This window comes from Pagrus pagrus (assembly GCF_965226575.1).
Source record: "Pagrus pagrus genome assembly, chromosome: 15".
NCBI classification, from domain to species: domain Eukaryota; kingdom Metazoa; phylum Chordata; class Actinopteri; order Spariformes; family Sparidae; genus Pagrus; species Pagrus pagrus.
The window spans coordinates 19,561,403-19,581,049 of record NC_140199.1 but is presented as its reverse complement, the minus strand read 5'-3'; the positions used below and the strand labels follow the sequence as shown (position 1 = coordinate 19,581,049).

At 42.2% G+C, this 19,647-nt stretch overlaps 1 protein-coding gene across 1 annotated transcript in view; it reads left to right on the top strand.

Annotated features, from left to right (window-relative positions):
- The window catches only part of micu1 (mitochondrial calcium uptake 1), a 34,342-nt gene extending 19,817 nt beyond the window's left edge, over nucleotides 1–14,525 (top strand). Inside the window, exons 6-12 of the mRNA XM_084375069.1 lie at nucleotides 3,213–3,327; nucleotides 6,342–6,424; nucleotides 6,957–7,157; nucleotides 8,853–8,990; nucleotides 10,398–10,506; nucleotides 13,329–13,418; nucleotides 13,632–14,525. Coding sequence (XP_084231195.1) covers nucleotides 3,213–3,327; nucleotides 6,342–6,424; nucleotides 6,957–7,157; nucleotides 8,853–8,990; nucleotides 10,398–10,506; nucleotides 13,329–13,418; nucleotides 13,632–13,792 — 897 coding nt within the window. The 3' untranslated portion in view covers nucleotides 13,793–14,525. The remainder of the gene's footprint in view (nucleotides 1–3,212; nucleotides 3,328–6,341; nucleotides 6,425–6,956; nucleotides 7,158–8,852; nucleotides 8,991–10,397; nucleotides 10,507–13,328; nucleotides 13,419–13,631) is intronic.
- Nucleotides 14,526–19,647: the final 5,122 nt, after the last annotated feature.

Here is a 19,647-nt window from a genome sequence, read left to right as displayed (position 1 = left end):
TCCAAAAGACCTTATTAAGCAGTCCAAGTTTTTAAGTATGTCACTTTCAATGGTGTGCTTGGAAAGTATTTCTTAGCCGCTCATGTGAAATGAGCAGTAAGAGATTTTGCCCCATTTGCATGTGAGCCTCTGGCCGTGCTTGACTTACATTGGTCTCATTTGTTGGACTCTTTAAGCTTGGGCTAGTTGAAATTTGGCCAGGGCAGCTATCAGGGCTGCATTGTAGCCTGGTGCACTGGAGAGATTAGCCCTGACCAGACCCTTAACCCCGCCTGTGTGTGTATATGACAGCAGTACATTTGACTGCCCAGCCGGCAGCTCTGTCAGCACTGCGTTTCTGCCTCAGCTCACAGGCTAGTCGGTTTGTTCAGTCCGTCATCTGGACGCAGCCCCTGGACTTTGCCGTAGCGTAGCTGACACACACAGACATGTATGAACACATGAGCGGGCTCAAGGCAAAGATTTAAAAAGACCACACTGACATGGCTACGAAGTTGACACTGAATAACAGACACGCACGCTGGCAGATCAGGCAATAGCTAATAATTAACTTGAGCGCTGCAGCAATTAGGATTATAGTCATTTGAAGATCAGTGCTTTGGGAAAAATCTGGGATGACTGTTAAATACCGACTTCAGATTAGTTGGGGTACTGTTTGTGATTGCAGCAGCATGTTTTGTAGTTATAATTTCCTTTGGGTTGATGAATCAAAACTGCTGAAAGACAAGACTGATATCCCTTACCTGAATCATATCTGTATTTTTTGTGCTGTTGAGTGGTTTGTTGCTGCACCCAATGTATCATAACTTCAGTGGGAAGCTGAGGCTTTCACCAGTGACAGAAAGATGGAGGATGAAGGAGAGAATAGGACACGATCGCATAGCAGAGCCTTGAGCTGCACGGAAAAAGGCTTTAAAGCCAAGATGAAACCCACAGCGCAGCTTGATATACACAGTTGCCATACCTCTGTGTGGGCTTTAGAGACTGCACAGTGTTACATCATGCATTTGTTATCGGGGTCCACCCTTCGGCCCTTTGGACTTACTTCCTTGAATGTCGTTTTAGCCATTCCGTGGGGCTGTTTTTGTCCTTGACTCAGGACGCTGTAAAAAATGAGTTATTATGCATAATGTGCTCTGTGCCTCTGTTCTGATCATTAAAATTGAGGCGGTGTGTTTATGTCTCTCATCTGTGTAGTCGTGTCTGTTTGGGCGTGAGTGCGTGCGCCACTGGAAAACACACCCGTGCAGTTGTGTTTTTTTCCTGTTTTGTGGACTGGCGTTCAGACTCTGGCTCACCTCAGGCCCAGGGGGGCATACTGTGTGTGTGTGTGTGTGTGTGTGTGTGTGTGTGTGTGTGTGTGTGTGTGTGTGTGTGTGTGTGTGTGTGTGTGTGTGTGTGTGTGTGTGTGTGTGTGTGTGTGTGTGTGTGTGTGTGTGTGTGTGCGCGCGCTCTGAACTCGGAGGCCAATACCAACCTCTATTACTGTCACCCACTCTCACTTTCTCTTTTTACTATTTCTATAAATTCTTACTTTCCCTTTCTAGTAATCTCCCACACTTTTACACATGCAAACACCTGAAAGCTTCAACTCTCGTGGCACCAAGAGTTAAATTTTTTGCCTTTTGTTATCTCTGTCTATTTCTTTCTCTACACCTCAAATAACTATTTTTTCTCTCTCACCTCCCCCTCTCTCTCCCACTCCCTTCTCCCCTTATACTGTAAATGTAGTCAATAATAAATGTTACAGTAGAAACCACCATTTTTCTATATTTGCATCACTGACATTTAACAGTCCAGATAGACACGAATTGGGGCTAGTGATAAATTCTATAAGCTTATACCAGTTGTCTTTATTAGCCATTGTACAGTTTCTATCTCATGAGGAGGGAGTCGGTGTATGGGGAAAGGATTTGGTCATGTTATGCTATTGAGGGGGATGCCACCAAAGTTAGGCTTCAGATATGTTTTACTACATCCTTTTTAAGAGAGAGTAATGGACTAGCTGTCATTTGCAATGTGCACTCATACAGCTCATTTAACAATATTAGGAATACTAATAGGAAAGATGGAAAAACGAAACAGACAATAAGGTATAAATGATTATAATAACAGCCTTTTTATTGGAGCTGCCTTACTTTGTATTTTCAGTGTTTGCTTGATCCTTTCAAGTTTTGGCAGCAGTGTTGTTCATGCGTGCGAACGTTAATTACAGACTACAGGGACAGCAAGACGTATTTGAATTCTTGACTTGAGTGGTATCCCCCAATTATCTTGTTTTGAGCAAGATGTTTTCTCTGTGTTTGTGTGTGTGTGCGCCACAATATGAATGCACATGCTTGTGTTTGTTGTTCAAGGCCCTGCTAAAGACAGCAGAGGCCACGCTGTTCTCTAACAGTTGTTTCTCCTCCTTCCTCCTCCTCTGAATTGGACCTCTTACAGACGGAGGTAACTCCACGCGGGCTCAGCGTGGCCCAGTCAACCCCCCCCCCACACGCACACACACCCCCACCTCTCCTAAGGCATGCTTTGTCCGTCTGTCCACTCTGTTTGGTGGAGTGTCCTACAAGTTGGACTCTGTCTTTCAAGTCTTTATCACTGATTTGTAGTGTGCATGTGGTTAAGTCTTTACTTTCATGCAATGCTGTGAATATACACATGCTGCCAGGAGAAAACGTCAGTTAACTGTGTGTTTGTGTGAACGAGTGTGCTAAAGTCACTTTGTTTCTAATGATTAATACATTTGGGTTGTGTTACAGATATGGTTAATCAATAGTGTGTGTTTGTGCTACAGTCTCTCGTGATGTTTTCCCTTTCTGTTTGTGTCGCACTGTGAGTACAGCCTCTGGTGGATAACGTGTGTTTTGTACTTGAACTGACCACAGACTAATTGTCCGTCACTACCACCCTCACCTGCCTGTACGGCTTCATGTGTATGCAGCATTTGCATGACTGTTGTTGTGATGAACCGCCTAATCATATTGTCATCCTGAATGCACCAGGGCTGCTTTTAATGTGTGTGGAAGTACATTGTATGTGTACGTTTCTGTGTTTGAGCATAGCCGGTCTCTGATTGAGCGTCAGACACACACAATGGCTTTCACACACATACAAAGCCACACCTGGGGCAGCTGTAGAAGCTATAAGGCCTGTGCTGAATCATGTGAAATGTTTTTAATAGAACTTTTTTTTTTCCTGACCTGGATGAGCAGAAGATCGCCCAGGAGCGGGAGAAGTTTGCAGATGAGGACAGCATATTTTACACTTTGGGAGAATGTGGCCTTATCTCCTTCTCTGACTACATCTTCCTCACCACTGTGCTGTCAAGTAAGTACTTCACTGAACTTTACAGACATCCCATTACAGTCTGTCATCGTTTAAGAGCCCAGACACATCAAACTGATATTAAAGAAGTAGTGTTGTTGAAGGCAGACTGTTGAATTGCCTCACATCGCCAAAAAGCAGCTCATTACCACACTGCAAAGACTATAGCCGACGCCTAACTAGGTCATACCTTCTGCACCTATCGGTCAAAAAAAGAGAAACCGGAAAACTCTGGACTGCGAGTTAAAAAAAGTTATGATAAAGGAGTGTTTTTGACACATTTGTTGCTAATATAGTAACTTATATCCAAGAATATGTCTGATTAAAAAGTTGCAAATGGCACGCATGGTGACCTGATTCGCTTAGCTGAACAGCCAATTGGAGTGATTTCTCTCACCGTCAATTCAAGTTGCTTAACCAGCCAAAAAGCCACCAACATGTGCTGACAAGTACCGACAGTGTGGGACATGCAGCAACAACTGGTGATATAGACTTTTGCCAGCAGCTAACCGTCGGCCTGGTGTGTCAGGGCCCTAAGGCCAGAGACATGGTCCACGCAAGCGCAAGCTCCAGTCTAACCATCGCAGCCTGCTGGCACTCTTGCACAAAACAACAAAAGAAAGCTGACCCTTCCTGCTTTGGTTCTCTTCTGTTCAGAACAACCACAGCAGTAGGAACAGAAGTTTGTTACCTCCTCCGGAGTGTAACAGCGAGCATTGAGTATGTTCATTAGGGATGCATGTGTTGGCCTCTTCATTCTTGTGCTTTCATGGACCATGTTTCTGACCTAAGTCTTACCATAAATCGGATTAGAGCTGCAACAAATAATCAATTAATCAATAAGTTGTCAACTTATAAATGAATTGCCAACTATACTGATAAATGACAAATTGTTTAGAGTATTTTTTTTAATAAGAGAAAGCCAAAGATTTTCTGGTTTCTTTACTCTATGACAGTTGACTGAATATCCCTGGGTTCTTGATAAAACAAGGTTAATTGATTAATGGAGAAAATAATCAATTAAATGACAATGAAAAAAAATCTTAAGTTGCATCCCTAAATCTGATCCAAAGAAGATCTCGTTTGTCTGCTCTCTGCATCAGTTCAGACTGAAAGTGAAAAGGAGAGAAATTTTCCAATATGGTATTATTAGCCAGGTTACAAATCTGGCTGCCTGTTCAGAATGATCTCCAGTTCTGTCAAAGCTAATAACGTGTGTCTGTCTACCGAGCTAGCTGCTGTGGAGTTGTTGTGTTTCACAGAATCAGTTTGTTTTAGCTGGAGAGCATCGGCTGTGGACACAGGGAGTCAATTTCACATTAAAGCTTCCTTTCTGAATGTGTCAAAAAGATCACGATAATGAAAATGAAGCTCTGACTCCTTCCTCTAGTAAAATTTTATCCCCAAGCTTAGCTCCAACATTTATTATAATCCGTTCATATGGAGAAAGTCTCCGGGGAAGTTCTCAAGGACAAGTCATTTTTAAGCAGACAGGGCAGGGTGCCTTATGGTTCGTTTCAATCCATTTAGCACGGCCACAAAAATAGTACAAAGGAGGACATATTTTGCCCAACAGGCCTCGTGGTGGTTCATATTTACTGCTTTTATACAGTCTGAATCCTTAGACTTAAGACAAGACAAGATTAGTCTTTAATATATCCCTTGGAGGAGTTGGCCTGTTAAAGCTGTGAATGGTTATACTGTAGTGCAGTAGTAAAAAAGAATGAAGTTGTGTGTGTGTAGATACTTTTTGGGGTCTGTGTTTAAGTGTAGGGATTATAGCCTGTATACACATAGTCTGACACCAAAGAACAGGTTGCTGTAAAAAACAAAAACCTTAATATATTGGCATAAATGGCTACGTTAATGTATATAAATGTACTGTAGTCACAACATGAAATGTCTGCGATATGGAATAGTTGTAAAGATTAAATCGACATTTTTTTTTCTTCAACAAGGATAGAGGATTTTGATTAAATTTAACCTGTGAGCGAGTAGCCCATATGTCTGTTATGCAAAGTGTACATTGCATTTACATAAAAGATTCTACAGAGGGCCATGTGTATCGGATTCAGCATATGCCGAAAATGTCAATATGTTCACATTCATTAAAGGAGCTCAAAGACAGATTGGATAGATGCTGTATTTAAAACTGGATGAGGGAACAGTTTGTCCAACCGTTTCCCATTTTTCATTTGTTCTGTCACCATCAGACTGTGAGTGCTGCGGGAGCCTTGTTATCATGCAGGTCATGTGGTCATTAAATGAAGTGTGTATTACTAGCAGATATACGAGAAATGCGATTTGCAAAAAGTGTGCAGATGCAGTGTAGTCCAGTCCAGATTAGCCCAAATTGACAGATTTTATATGACAATCCTAAAATAAATGCAAATACTGCTTCACCTGAAGAGAGATGGTCCCTATTCTCAGAGACTATTTGTTATCTGTTTTTTTACCGCCTGCTTAGAAATTCTGTCTGCTTCAATGAGTTTCAGCTGTGCTGGTAGTTTCGGCATCATTTAATTGCAGCCGTGTGTAAAAGGGTTTTTCTTGCCCATTGAACTCTTGAATCTAAAAAGATTCAATTCTTTTGAGCTGCCTCATAGTTGTGATTATCTCTGAAGTGATAAAAGAAGTTGAGCAGTTATTTGGGCACCACATTATGAACGATTTTATGGGTAAGTCCCAACTTGATTTGTAAAACTATTTTTTTCCTTTCTAACTGGGAGCCAATTAAGTTGTTGAAAATATGCTGTGCAGCGTCTGTTCTAGCAGCTCTGCTGTCTGCACACGGGGAGGCAGGCTGTTCAGTTTGATGGCTACTGGCTCTAAAAAGAGCATCTAAATCACCCCATGTTGCACTACTGGGGGGTTAAGATGAAAGCTGAAGATGTTGCAGTTTATGTGTAATGGTCGAGTCAGTATTGGACTCTTTAGCTGTTGTCTGGGTCGATTTAGGGCGAAATGTTGTTTTCTTATTGTGTTGTATTGATTTCTGAATTTGTTTTTGTGTCCAGCTCCCCAGAGGAACTTTGAGATTGCCTTCAAGATGTTTGATCTGAACGGTGACGGAGAGGTGGATCTGGAAGAGTTTGACCAGGTTAGATCAGCAGCACATGACACACAAATACGCATTAAATCGACTCATTTGGAGGAGACACGAGGTTAAAACAACCAGCTCACATGTATGGACTGTACCTTAATATCTACATTAGCTTTTCATTGCAACAGTGTAACCAGTAACACACACTGACAGGCAATAAAGGAAGGCATTGATATGGGCCACTGTGACATTTTGTCAGAGGGAAATGGTAAGTGCTGTGCTATGCACTTTGTGGTATATCAGTATCTCTAATACTGGATCTGATAGGGTTCATGATGTAGTATTACTTGTCCACTGTTATTCAAATAGATTAAACTGCTTTGCTATACAAAGCAACCAAGTATATAGCCTTGTACTTTAAATGTAGTTAATCTCACACAAACTTATAAACTCATATTGTAGGCATAACACAATTTCTATGAGACTTTTATTAGCGTCATATACTTTAGAAAGTGAATAGTCATAACTGCTTCTAAAACCTAGTCTACGTATTCATCCTGGTTGACATTAGACTATTCTACATCCTCAGGTCCAGAGCATCATTCGTTCCCAGACTAGTATGGGCATGCGACACCGCGACCGCTCCACCACAGGAAACACCCTGAAGACAGCTGGCTGCAGCTCTGCTCTCACCACCTACTTCTTCGGAGAAGACCTTAAGGGAAAACTCACCATCGGCAGCTTTCTGGAGTTTCAGAAGAAACTGCAGCATGATGTGCTCAAACTAGAGGTAATGAAAGAGGAAAGGGAACAAGCAGAGGAAGAGAGTTTTCTTCACCTACTGGTTTACTGCACTATGGTGTACAATCACAATGATTTAATTTGAATGTTATGGCTTTGCTGGAATCTTAAATTTTAGTCTCGTCTGCACCCGTTCAGGGACTGCTCATGAAAATTGACAGCTTCCTAATTAGTCCCACAGTAAACAGACAAATAAACCAAAAAATGTTGGAAGAGCCAGGGGAGAAGCGAGGAGGCAGTGACAGGTAAGAGTTATGCACAATACAAAGGAAAACAAGATGACAGATGTGCTGCGTGGATTGTCTGTCGGCGTCGGTCAGTGTCACTCTCTCATAGCTGTGACAGTTAAGAATAAAAGCCATCTTGAGTGACATCATACCCCCTCCACTGCCTCCACAGTAAGAGCAACTGATCAGTGCTGTTGAACATATGGTTATTCTAATCTTTTTAATCAGCGTGGGTAGTGCCTAACTGATACACTGAAGCAGAATGAGCTCCAAGAACAGGAGTCTAAGCATTTGCCAGAAACGAAGCGCTATCTGTCAGGTCTTAATGATACCACGATGCTCAGAGGGGAGAATCATAACATGACAGATAAGGTCCATACAAACATGTAATCCCATTCCTCAAGTCGTACTATCATGCTTGCCCTAACTCCTCTCTGTCTATTTGCTGAGGCTGCAGCTAACCCTGGGCCATATTTCACCAGCTCTAACTGCTTTTTGCAGAACTCCTTCTCTTACTTGAAATGAGAGAAGGAGTTACAAAAACAAAACTAAACAGGAATATGTGAAAAGAAGTGACTTATTTTCCCTTATTCTTGTTTTTACGCCTTAGTGTCAGCGATGTTTTTGGATTGTCTCTCTGTCTGCACGTACGTCCTATTCTTGTAAATGCAATAACTCATGAATGCCTTGAGGGAATTTTCAAATATGGCACAAAATTTTACTTGGACTCAAGGATAAACGGATTAGATTTTTTGTGAACACTGTTCACTACCTGCTCAGCACCAAACAGTGGACGGACACAGTTAGTGACTTGTTGGTGAACATAGTGGAGCATTGGCAACTAGAGAGAGTGATATTACCCTCAGGAATTGGTAAAGATCCAAACAGGAGCAAACAGAGAGTGAACCAGTTTTCCATATCAACTCCAACTTTTCACAACTTTTCAATGTTGTGTTCAAAGCTTGTTCCCACTGCCCCCAATGGCTAAAAAAAACACTTATCGCAAGTTTAATGTGACCTAACCTCGCAATACCTCCACGGGTGTGTAACATGGTAAGGTCACCCCTGAAATGTTCACTCTGAGCTTGTTTTGGCTTAGTCATGAGCTGCCCGTTGCGAGTGCTACAAATTAGCATTTTGAGAGGTCGGCACGTTCCGAGAGAAAGGAGGGAGGGGATCCGTGTGGCTGTCGAAACAGCCTCGGACATAAATCGACTGGATTGACCTGACACAGCCAAGGCCCACTGCTGCTAAGCCATGCTCCAGTGGGACATTGTAAAAAAAATGCACATGCAGATTTTATGTCACCAACACCAGCTCCAAGCATGATTCAACTTGAAGCCTGACACCAGTATTTACTGTTTCCCATCTCCTGAAGCCTTCCTCCTCTTATTAATTTGTTTGTCCCTCTGCGTAGCACTCAATCTTCATCTTGTGTCTCTTCTTCCCCCATGCAGTTCGAGAGGAACGATCCTGTGAATGGCAGAATCAGCGAGAGACAGTTTGGGGGCATGCTGCTAGCCTATAGTGGCGTCCAGTCTCGTAAACTCAAGCAGATGCAGAAGGGCTTGAAGAAGATGTTTAAGGATGCACAGGTAGATAAATCAGTTCCTATTCATGCTTTCACACAACTCTGACATAACTGATTGGTACTCTGTGGTTATATATGTGTAAGAATGTGTGACAGCTGTGTGCCTAAGGGGAAAAGGAAATTGTCATGAGACATTGTGAGTGTGAGAGACTGGATCGGTGATGATACATCAACAGGAGAGGACAGCACATTCGAAGCCTGACGCTATACAACGTGACACTTACTCTCTCTACTATCTTCTACCTTTGTTTGTGGTTACCAAATACAGCGCAGCAAGTGTTGAACAGACAGACATAATCAGTCCTCCATCTGTCTTTGATCTTCTTAATACACCCTTTCTCTGTCAGTGTCCCAGCCTCACACTCTTTCAACTTTCAGTTTTTCTCCTATCAGTCACTCAGTCATGCAAGAGACTTTTCACTCTCTGTCTTTTACCAAACCACCACATTGCTCAGAACAAATAAAATGGCTCCTCTGGGACAAACCAAACAGAGAAAAAATGTTAAAATATTCAAGACGCAGAGTGCTTCAAGCCAACTTCAATATACACCTATCCCTTCCCTATTTCCTTGGCTTTGCATGAACTTTGGTTTCACGCTGGCTCTGCCTCACAGTAATGAGCCCCATCAGTCAGTTGACTGAAGTTACGCCCATGCATATCCTGTTCCAAGAGTTGTCACAGCAAAATACCTCCCATTTCTTTTTCTTTTTTTTTTAAGTAAGCATCACATAATACCTTGTTGGTATACAATAAAGCACCACAGATGTCAGACTGAGCCATGATGAGGCGAGTTTGATTGTTAAATGGAGTGATTAGCAGAAACACTGAAAGCAGGGAAGCTGCCATTCCTCCCGGGCATGGGGAAAACGATGAGGTTGGGTGCCGCCAGAGTTGTGTCTCTCTGGGGAATTAAACTGCAGTAAGGATCTCTTTCTCTCTTCCCCTCTCTCAGTGTATACTCTCTGTTTCCATCCCGCTCTCTGTCTGTCAGCGTTGGCATAACCTGTAATATAAATGAGAAAAAGTGTTATTTACTGCCTCAGACCAGCTGCTCACTTTTCTTTGCAAATGAGCTCATCAGCAGTGTGGCAGATGTGTGTGTGTATCTGTTTATGTGTACATGTATATGTGTGTCTAAGGCCGTCTGTTTCCCTTTCCATCTAAGACGCACCGTTCATCCATGTGTGTGGACTGTTTCTGCCCACTTCCTCTCCTTGTTTGTGTCACACTGCTGAGCTGCTCCCAAAATGTCATTGTGTAGTAGTCGCAGCTCTTGTCGTGACAATATTTGGCTGATTTTTCACAGGATTGCAGTGCTCCAGTGGCTCAGGTAAAACTGCAGAAATGATTTGTTCCTGATTTGTCACAGGCTCTCACAGCCAGACTTTTGTATTGTCCTGTCTTGTGCAGGGCATCACATTCGAGGAGGTGGAGAATTTCTTCACTTTCCTAAAGAACGTGAATGACGTGGACACGGCGCTGAGTTTCTACCACATGGCTGGAGCCTCCATAGACAAAGGTACATGTACATTTGCCCTTTTCCTCTGACATTCTCCATTTCCTCCTAATTGCTCCCACCTTTGGACCCTAACTGTTGTCTCTTTCATCCCCTACTGTCAGAGCTGTTAACACTCAGCCAGCTATATCCACTTCCAACATCTCTTTTTGCCTGGCTTTGCTCCCAGTCCTTGCTCAGCCATTTGTCATCTGTTTTGTCCATCCATCCATCCATCCATTTATCTGCTGCCTCTTCCTCCAGGCCTGAAGGAGAGTGCATGCTTATATCCAAGATTCACGAACATGCACACATGACGGATCGCTTCCTATTTCGATGGTGCCTGCCACTGATGCCCACTGACACATGCCAGCATCATCAGTGGGGGAGGGAGAGGCGGGTTTGGACTGGGCTGACACATTGTTACATGGTTGCTCTTTTCTTTCCAAGTACCGCGAAGGGTGTTTCATATGTGAACAGGCAGCTAGAGGGTTTAACCACCACAACCAAAGTACCCTAAAGCAGTATGTTAAAAATCCATAAGATTTCCTTCATAATAAAAGGCACCCCTTGTTTAGCTTTTAATGTGAAGCAGCTACGGTAGGATGCTCAGTTTGCATCAACAGTAACTGAACACAGCCCCGACAGAGTTATGAGAGGGAACACTGAATTGAATGTAAGTGAATTAAATGGCTATTGCAGAAGAAAATGCAGATTATAAATAGTCATCATAAATTCAGTTTAATTTAATCCAAATCTTATTATAGGATTGTGACTGCAAATTGTGTCTGAAATTAACTTTTTGACTTATCAGCCGAGTTCACCAACCATGCACACTTTTTACCAGCGTAAAAATAAATGCATATAGGTATAACTTAAATATTTAATTAAAAACAACTGCTGCAGTAAAAGGAGTTTAAAATATCACAAAGGTAGTGACTTGGGGACCTGTTAGATAAAACTACTGTGGAGTTTGCTGATAACAATTTGATTTGATTTTTATAGAATATTTAAAATCTGCCTACGTAGAAATGAATGGGATATTGTTATTGACATGGTGACATACTGTGATGTCACAAAGGCGAGACTATTGATTAGGTGTTTCGGGAGTAGTGGTTTCTGTGGCAGAGAGGAGTATATAAAACCCTGTAGTGAAAGAACTAGAAAGTAATTACAGATGTAGGTATGTAATTCAGCAAAGCAAATAAGAAAAATGGCGCCATACGAGTGATCATTTTTGGATGTGCACATGAATGCACCATGAAGTACCTGTGACTATGTCAAACTGACACAGACAGCAGAGCAGAATCAGCTCGCCCGGGACTGAAACCAAAACTCAGGCGAGAGCTTGGTTGTTATTGCATTTACCCGTCAGATATTCTTGGGAGATTTAACCGCAGAATGGAAAATCTACCTGCATTAGACGCTTGTTGGGTGTTAATTTCGGGACTTGACTGTCAATATCAGAGTGATAGTTGAGTGTGGTTGACCCTGCATTGTCACCCATGAATAATGTGTCTACAGTGGTTATTCAACAAGACAAATTACTAAGTGTCATTAAATCAGTCATATTTCATTTATCTTCTACAACACATTAATTTTCCTGAATTCATTCTTCTGTCAGATCCGAACAATGAAAGTCAATTGAATGTGAGAGCAGCACAGGCAGCGAGGACCTGTAGCTTTTACAATATAATTTAATGAGTTAATGTTTTCTTCATTCATCGCAGTGATTCAGCCCTTCAATAGGCCTCCATATGTTTTCTGTCAGTACATCCATTAGTACTGATTCACTGATGTAACAGCTGCTTTAAGGGAGTGCACAGTCAACCCTTAGGTGCTTGTTTCCAGTGTACAGTTTCAGCTGCATGTCTACACCAGCCATCAAGCAAGCCTGCGTGTGTGTGTGTGTGTGTGTGTGTGTGTGTGTGTGTGTGTGTGTGTGTGTGTGTGTGTGTGTGTGTGTGTGTGTGTGTGTGTGTGTGTGTGTGTGTGTGTGTGTGTGTGTGTGTGTGTGTTGTGGAGGAATACTGAAAACATCAGGCTGCAGTGGGTTCATGGAGAGCTGCCAGGCATACATCCGCAAATTATCTCCATCCTCCAACTCTTCAAGCCTGAAGCAGCTTTCGTTTTTCTCCATTGTCTTCTACATCTGTGTTTCTCCTTTTCATGTCTTTCATCTGGCTCACAAATCGGATGATTTCACACCCTTTTAGTGCAGTGTCTCGTATGTAGGTCTGTTATCTGCAACTGCACATTGTCTTTTCTTAAAGGTAGAGAAGAAGGCCACTGAAGTGACTCTAGGTGGAGTGATTCAGCTGTTTTTGCAGGGAGATTTCTCAGATGTAATTCTTTTCATCCCTGAGCTCTCTCTCTTTCTCATACTCCTCCATTTGTGTTTCTTCGCCTTTTGAAGTCTGATAATCAATCATACTGGCTGGAACGATGGAGTTTTATCATTTATTTGTTTTCCTCAAATGACCCTGAAGCTTTTACTTCCCCTCCCTGAGCTCCATCAGCCTCTCTTACTCTCTGCACCGCCATCTCTCTCTCAATTTTCTTAGTTAGTCTTGTTCTCAGCTGGACGTCCTGATGTATCTCCTCCTCCTCCTCCTCCTCCTCCTCCTCCTCCTCCTCCTCCTCCTCTCAGCCTCTTCTTTCTGTTTCCCCTGTCTATCAGATAAGAGTCTCCCTCTGAATGGGAGCCCTGCCTGCTATTGATCGCCAGCAGTTTGGCTTGCACACAATGTCCTCCACATGGGCCATTTATGAGCTGGCTCGTGGAATTCGCACCTCTATTACTCTACCTCACTAACGGTGAATCTCTCTATCTGCGCTTCTCTCAGTTACCATGAAGCAGGTGGCCCGCACTGTCGCCAAAGTGGAGCTGTCAGATCACGTGTGCGACGTGGTGTTCGCTCTCTTCGACTGTGACGGTAAGTGCCTGTTTGTCCATCATCATCGCTCTTCCCCGCAAATGTTTATTGAAAGCAAATAATGCCTCTTCTGCTCTGACAGGTGGAAATCTTCAATAAATAGAAGTCATCTCCTGCTCTTACTCACTCTCCTTCTATTATTTCATCATCTCTCCCCTGTCCATCGCCCCACTCTCCCTCCTCCTCTCTCCCCTGCCTGTCTGTCTTCCTCAGGGAATGGAGAACTTAGTAATAAGGAGTTCATAGCCATTATGAAGCAGCGGCTGATGCGTGGGCTGGAGAAACCCAAAGACATGGGCTTCACTCGTCTGGTGCGCGCCATGTGGAAGTGTGCCCAGGATACCGCCTGGGACTTCGCCACACCAAAGACATAATAGAGACGTGGGGCAACGTGTGAGCGGGGAGAGAAAAGACGGCGTGTGAATACAACAACAACAACAACAGCAGTAGCATCAAAAACACCCTCCTTCAACTGGTCGTGAGAATTTAAACAGACAATTAATGCAACAAACTCATTAGGACTGCAGCTCTGAGGCCATAATCAATCGTTAATGCATGTCGCTGTAGTTCACACTATCAATATAGTGACTGAAGCATGCTGACGCAGCGCAGTGTGTCCTGAAAGGCTTCTCTAGCATACCTCTCCAAGGCATCATGGGTAGTTGTATATTTGAAAGCATACAAAATGTATATGTTTATTTTTGTCATACTCTATAGAAGAATGCTGGGTCAGCAGATGACTGTGTGACCCTTTGTCAGACGCTAAAAACGGCACTTTTATATCCATATTTAACATGTTTTACTGCAAAAGGCGAGACACAAAGTGGGATCGATCTCCTTTGACCTTCAGCTGTGTAATTGCCGCAGTATGTCTGTTCTATACTGACAACAGACCCTTTTTTATTTCTTCGGTTAGACGTATTCTTGTTAGCTCCAGCAGCATCTTTACTCCTATCATTCTGTTTCCATAAAAGATCAATGATGCTTGTCTCGCTCTACAATTTACTGTTCAAAGTGTGTACTCTGCTAATTATTATTGCTCACTGAAACACTTTATATAAGATGGATGTTAAAAGAAATGCTCTATTAAAGATGTTTTTCATAATGTGAACTGAGCTTTATTATGAAAAACTGTGTTCTGCTCGACTTTGTTGGATTGTTGTCCTGCACAGCGGGGGATTAGCGCGACAAATCAAGGGGTACAGAGGAAGTCTTTTTTTTTTTTTTATGTATAATGAAATGGGGTGTAAGATGTTCAGGCAGAAATGCACGGCTAATTGTATGCTGCGGCTTTGAGAATGTGCCAGAGGAAGAAAAAGATGGTAATGTGTGTGTGTATGTGTGCAAGAACAGTCAGCAGTTTTTTATCTAATTGAAATGGACGGGATGGGCAGTCCTCGGCCTCTGCTGCCCATTAAAAGATTGTCCTGCAGCCCCTCCGTACACTCACTGTGCTGCACTGGCCTGAAACGAGCTGGCTCGCTCTCCTGCACACATTGTGACTGACAGACGGAAGTGGTACTCAGGAGTGATTGCTGGACAGGAGATTAGGTTGAGGGGCCTCTCATCAGTATTCCTCAGCCCTGTTTGTTCCAGAGCTTAAGTCTGGCATCGACAATCAACCTGGATATTTAAACGGAAGATCCAAATCTTCACTGTTTTATCACCTTGCGAAACTGCCCTTTTAACAACCTTGTCTCATGCATTTTTATAACTAATCAAATGTGGTTTTCAATGGTTTGTTCAGTCTCTAATGTTGGAGATAGGTGGATTTTCCTCATCATAACTGGCACCCACAGTCATTTTCACGGTCAATTTATCTGCTGATTTCTTTTTGTTGATTAACTGGGTAGTTTTTTTAGGTAATATAAAGTTCCTTATAAATGCACACAAATGAAAAGAAATGTGCAGTGATTAAAACACAAGCAGTAAATAAAACTGCAAAAACTCAAAGTATATCTGTTTAATTTCTAGTCAAAAAATCTAATTACACCAATTACAAGACACAGTAACTTGTTGCATTTCAGTGAGATAAGCATTTTTATAATTATTGCAAGCAAGAAACACCTCGTATTCTTTGTTTTTTTTTCAGTGAAAGTTTGCCGTGATAAACAACTGTAACAATTACTCAGTTATTAAAGAAAGGAACACTGGTCTCTTCTGCGCTCACATCTTAAATTCTCCTGTAGCCCGTAGTGGCTTTGTATATTCCCACATCCTGCCAGCAACATCGCCTCCAACTGCATCTCGTCTCTTAACAACAGTACCATCTGCACCGGAAAAATTGCCCAGTAACAGCTCTACTGTGGCTCCACTGCAGCCCCCCACCCTGCTTCTCAGCAGCTCAGATGTAAACCCCAAGCAAGCAATCAAATTCCCCCTGTTGATGAACACTGAAGCAAAGCTCAATCAATGATGAACTGTTTTGGGAAGGGGGCTATAAAGAGGCGGACTGAGGCTGTCCGAGGAGCACGGGCAGAAAAAATAAGGGCACCAGTTGTGTGTGGTGGGGCAACAGAACGTCGTAACGCGTTTACAGTGAAACAGCTCCAAATAGGGTCTGGAAGGGGTGCCCTCTATGATGACACTATGGTAGCCTAGATAAGACATATAAAGTGCCCATTATTGGTGGTCCAGTGTGCAAGAAAAGTGTCAAGGTATCAATGCAAGAAAATGCGTTAGCCTCCGGTGACTCTAAATGGTTAAATAGTTTGTAGTTCCCTTTGTGTTTTGAGGTGTAACCGAGTAATAGAAGCCACTGGGTGTCTCTGTCTGTCGAATATTCCACCTAAAGCTAACTTCTAAAGCTGACTTCTGTCATGGAGAATGTGAATTTGTGACCCCATGTTGGTATTAATGTATTTTACCGTTTGACTTTACGAACCAACAAAATTCACTCATGTATCCTAGCTAATTAGCCCTACTGGCAATGTTTTTTTAATATTTTACTGTAGTAAATGTGCAATAAAGACTATAAATGACGCAAGCAGTGACAAAAGCCTATTTTATTATAACTTTAATGGATAGTGTGCTCATAATGAACTATTTTAATAAATAACTGGGTTTTAAACCAAACATCATTCAGAAATGTGTACGTTTTATGTCATGGTGCCCATAGCCTACACAAGGTGCGCAGCAGAGAGCTGTAAAACAACTGCAAAAAGAGATTTTTCTAGAAAAAATATAAACTCTGAAGTGGTGCCAACTTGACAAACTGCTCCCATGAATTAATTAAGGGTCAGTATCGGTGTTGTAGGAGGTGTATTGGTTTGTGAATTAGCAAGAGAACTTAAATTGGCATATTGTTGAATAAAGTTCATCGAAAATCTTGCCCTGTAAAAATGATCTGTTTAAAGACCGACTGTATTTAAGATATAAAAAGCTCCCAGCCTCTTAGCAGGACAAAGTGGGATTAGATAACACACTGGACATAAATAATTGATGTCACGTTTTCATATATTCAGCTGTTATTGGACAGGAGCTGGGTCAGTCACACTCACAGGGTCAGTGATGATGTTCGAGGCTCTGACATTTAATCTGGCTGCCCTGTAACTGCCCAGAGATGGTGTCTCCAGCTCTCTGACTAAAAGGCTAATCTTAATATCAACCCATGTTTATTTTATGCAGGATAAGTCAGGTCATTAACATTTCTGACAGCAGGCTGATTGCAAAAATCTATTTAGGGGGTAATTTCATTAGATTTCACAAGTAGATTCTGATTAAATATTTAAAGTTAACATGTAGAATATGGAGTATTATTGCACTGCTGATGATTTTAATTCAATATGTGACATGATGGCATTGCTAGACAGTATTATGGTATAATAGTTCACTGTATCTTGACATGATGTGGAGCAGTAAAGCCTTTCTGTCTTTACCTCCAGGTGGACTGCTGTCCTCATCCCAAACCCCAAACAGCCCGGCAGCCCACTGCTCATCCCCCGTAAATTACCAGCCCCAGCCTCCGAGCAATGGCTCCTCACCCGACTCTGACCCTGCCTACACCACCAGGTTCCCGGGGGGGTAGTGAAGCTCATCTGTGCAGAGAATTAACAGGATGGCCACACCATGTCAGGTGGGTTCATCTGTCTGTCGTCACCCACCCTAGACCAAGAAGAGTCCGCAGTGACAGGAAATAGCTGTGATAGCGACAGGTATTAAAACAAGGTGCAAACGAAGAGACACGAAGGGAAGGGGAGAGAAAGGAGAAGGGGAGAAGAATCTATACTGGAGTAAAGTAAAGAGAACAGATGAGGAGAAATGAGATGAGGAGAAACTCAAAAAGATAAGAAGGAAAAGAGACGAGGAGGAGAGAAAATAGCCTGGAAGAGTGAGTATGTATTTCTGTTACTATCAGATTTCATGCAGTGATGAATTATACGCCTGTTTACCTGATGTGTGACGTTTGTACCAACAACCCTCCCTGTCTTCTATGCATCTTCTAGAGAGAGGAGGGGAGAGGAGAGGAGGGGAGGCGGGAGGGCAGTCAGAAGTGGAACCTCTCAAGTAATTCGAGTAATTAATCTCTTCTTTAATGTGATGAGCAGAATGATGCAGATGGATAATTTATCTGTTCGCCTTTATTCCCTCCAGACTCTAACTGTTATTTATTGCTGTCTAAATTGTCCTTAATAGAAAGAGAAGAGGAGAGGAAACAATTCTTCACTAAGAGATGTGAAGCGACTTGAAGTGAGGAGTAGAAACAATAAAGAGAGGAGAGCAGGTGGAGGAGCATGTAAAACAGTGATGGAACAGGTAAATATCAACTCATGCAGTTTTCTTCTCATCATTCAGCTCACACATCTAAATATGAACCGGTCTTGACAACTGAGATCATATTTTGCATACATATTTATTTGTCTTTCATTGCCACAAATAGATACATTACCTCATTGCTATGCAAACAGCTGTGTTTCAAAACGAAAAACAGTATTGACAATATTAACAGGGTCTGCCCAGATCAAGATCCTAACGACATGAGGAGCTTATGCTACTTTATACTGCTACTCCACCACATTTACCTGACAGCTGAAGTTACTGGTTGCTTTTCAAAATAAGACAAAACATGTAATTAGCTTTTAAAATATGATGCATTACTATTGATTTAACTATACAACTGTATATTAAGTAGGTAAAATTAGCTCCACCTGGACCAGTGAGGTACACTTACACATTAACACATGTAGTGATGGAATGTTACTACGTACATTAACTCGAGTACCATCCTCAAGCACGATTTTGAGGTACTTTACTAAAGTATTTCCATTTTCTGCCACTCCACTACATTTTAGAGGAAAATACAGTACTTTTTTTTTACTCCACAAGTTTCATGCTTCGATGAAACGTTAAAGATTTTTTAATAACTATCTAGTTCATTATCACAATTTAGCTGAATTCACCATTAACTGTTCACCTGAACAGTTAATGATGTTGCATATGATATCATTGTAATCCTTGGCCATCAAAACATTGGGGTAGACATCACATTTTCTGTGTTATCATGTTTGGTTCAGGAGATATGATGCAAAATACAGAATTCAGTTATGGTGGCAAGTAAAATGGCCACCGCGTGGTGTTTTTGCAATGGCTCTCTGAAAATGTTCAGGGCCCTAAACTGTACAAGTGTACAGCTGTACCAAGTTTCACGCTTCTATGAAAAAGTGATTTTTCTCACATATCGCCTGGACTAGTAACCATTACATTTTAAAAAATCTTGCACATTCATCATCCTGGGAACTCCGAGTACACGCTGAAAAGGAAGTACTGGCAGTACTTTTCACAAGCATAGACCGTCTGTGCTCAAGAATTCATGCATGACCTTAGTGATGGCAGTAAGCAGAGTGCAGTCTGGGTCTTAAAGACACTCCTTTTGAGCTGCTGGGCCGGTGCCAATGAGCCTGTTGGTGCGTGCGTGCGTGTGTGTGTGTGTGTGTGTGTGTGTGTGTGTGTGTGTGTGTGTGTGTGTGTGTGTGTGTGTGTGTGTGTGGTGTTCAGCAGCAAAGCTATGGTCATGTTAAAGTCATTGTTTTTTTTGTTTTTTTTCCCCAAATCTGGCTTTCTGTTTCTAAAAATGCTGACTTTACATACTTTTACACAATCCAGGACATACTGGATATTCCTAATTAAGTTGCATTTAATCAAATCGCCACAAACTAACTCAACTGGCATATTTGGAGTGACTGTGGAGCTTCGTGTTAAGTCAACAGCTCTTCATGCGCAGGCACAGAAA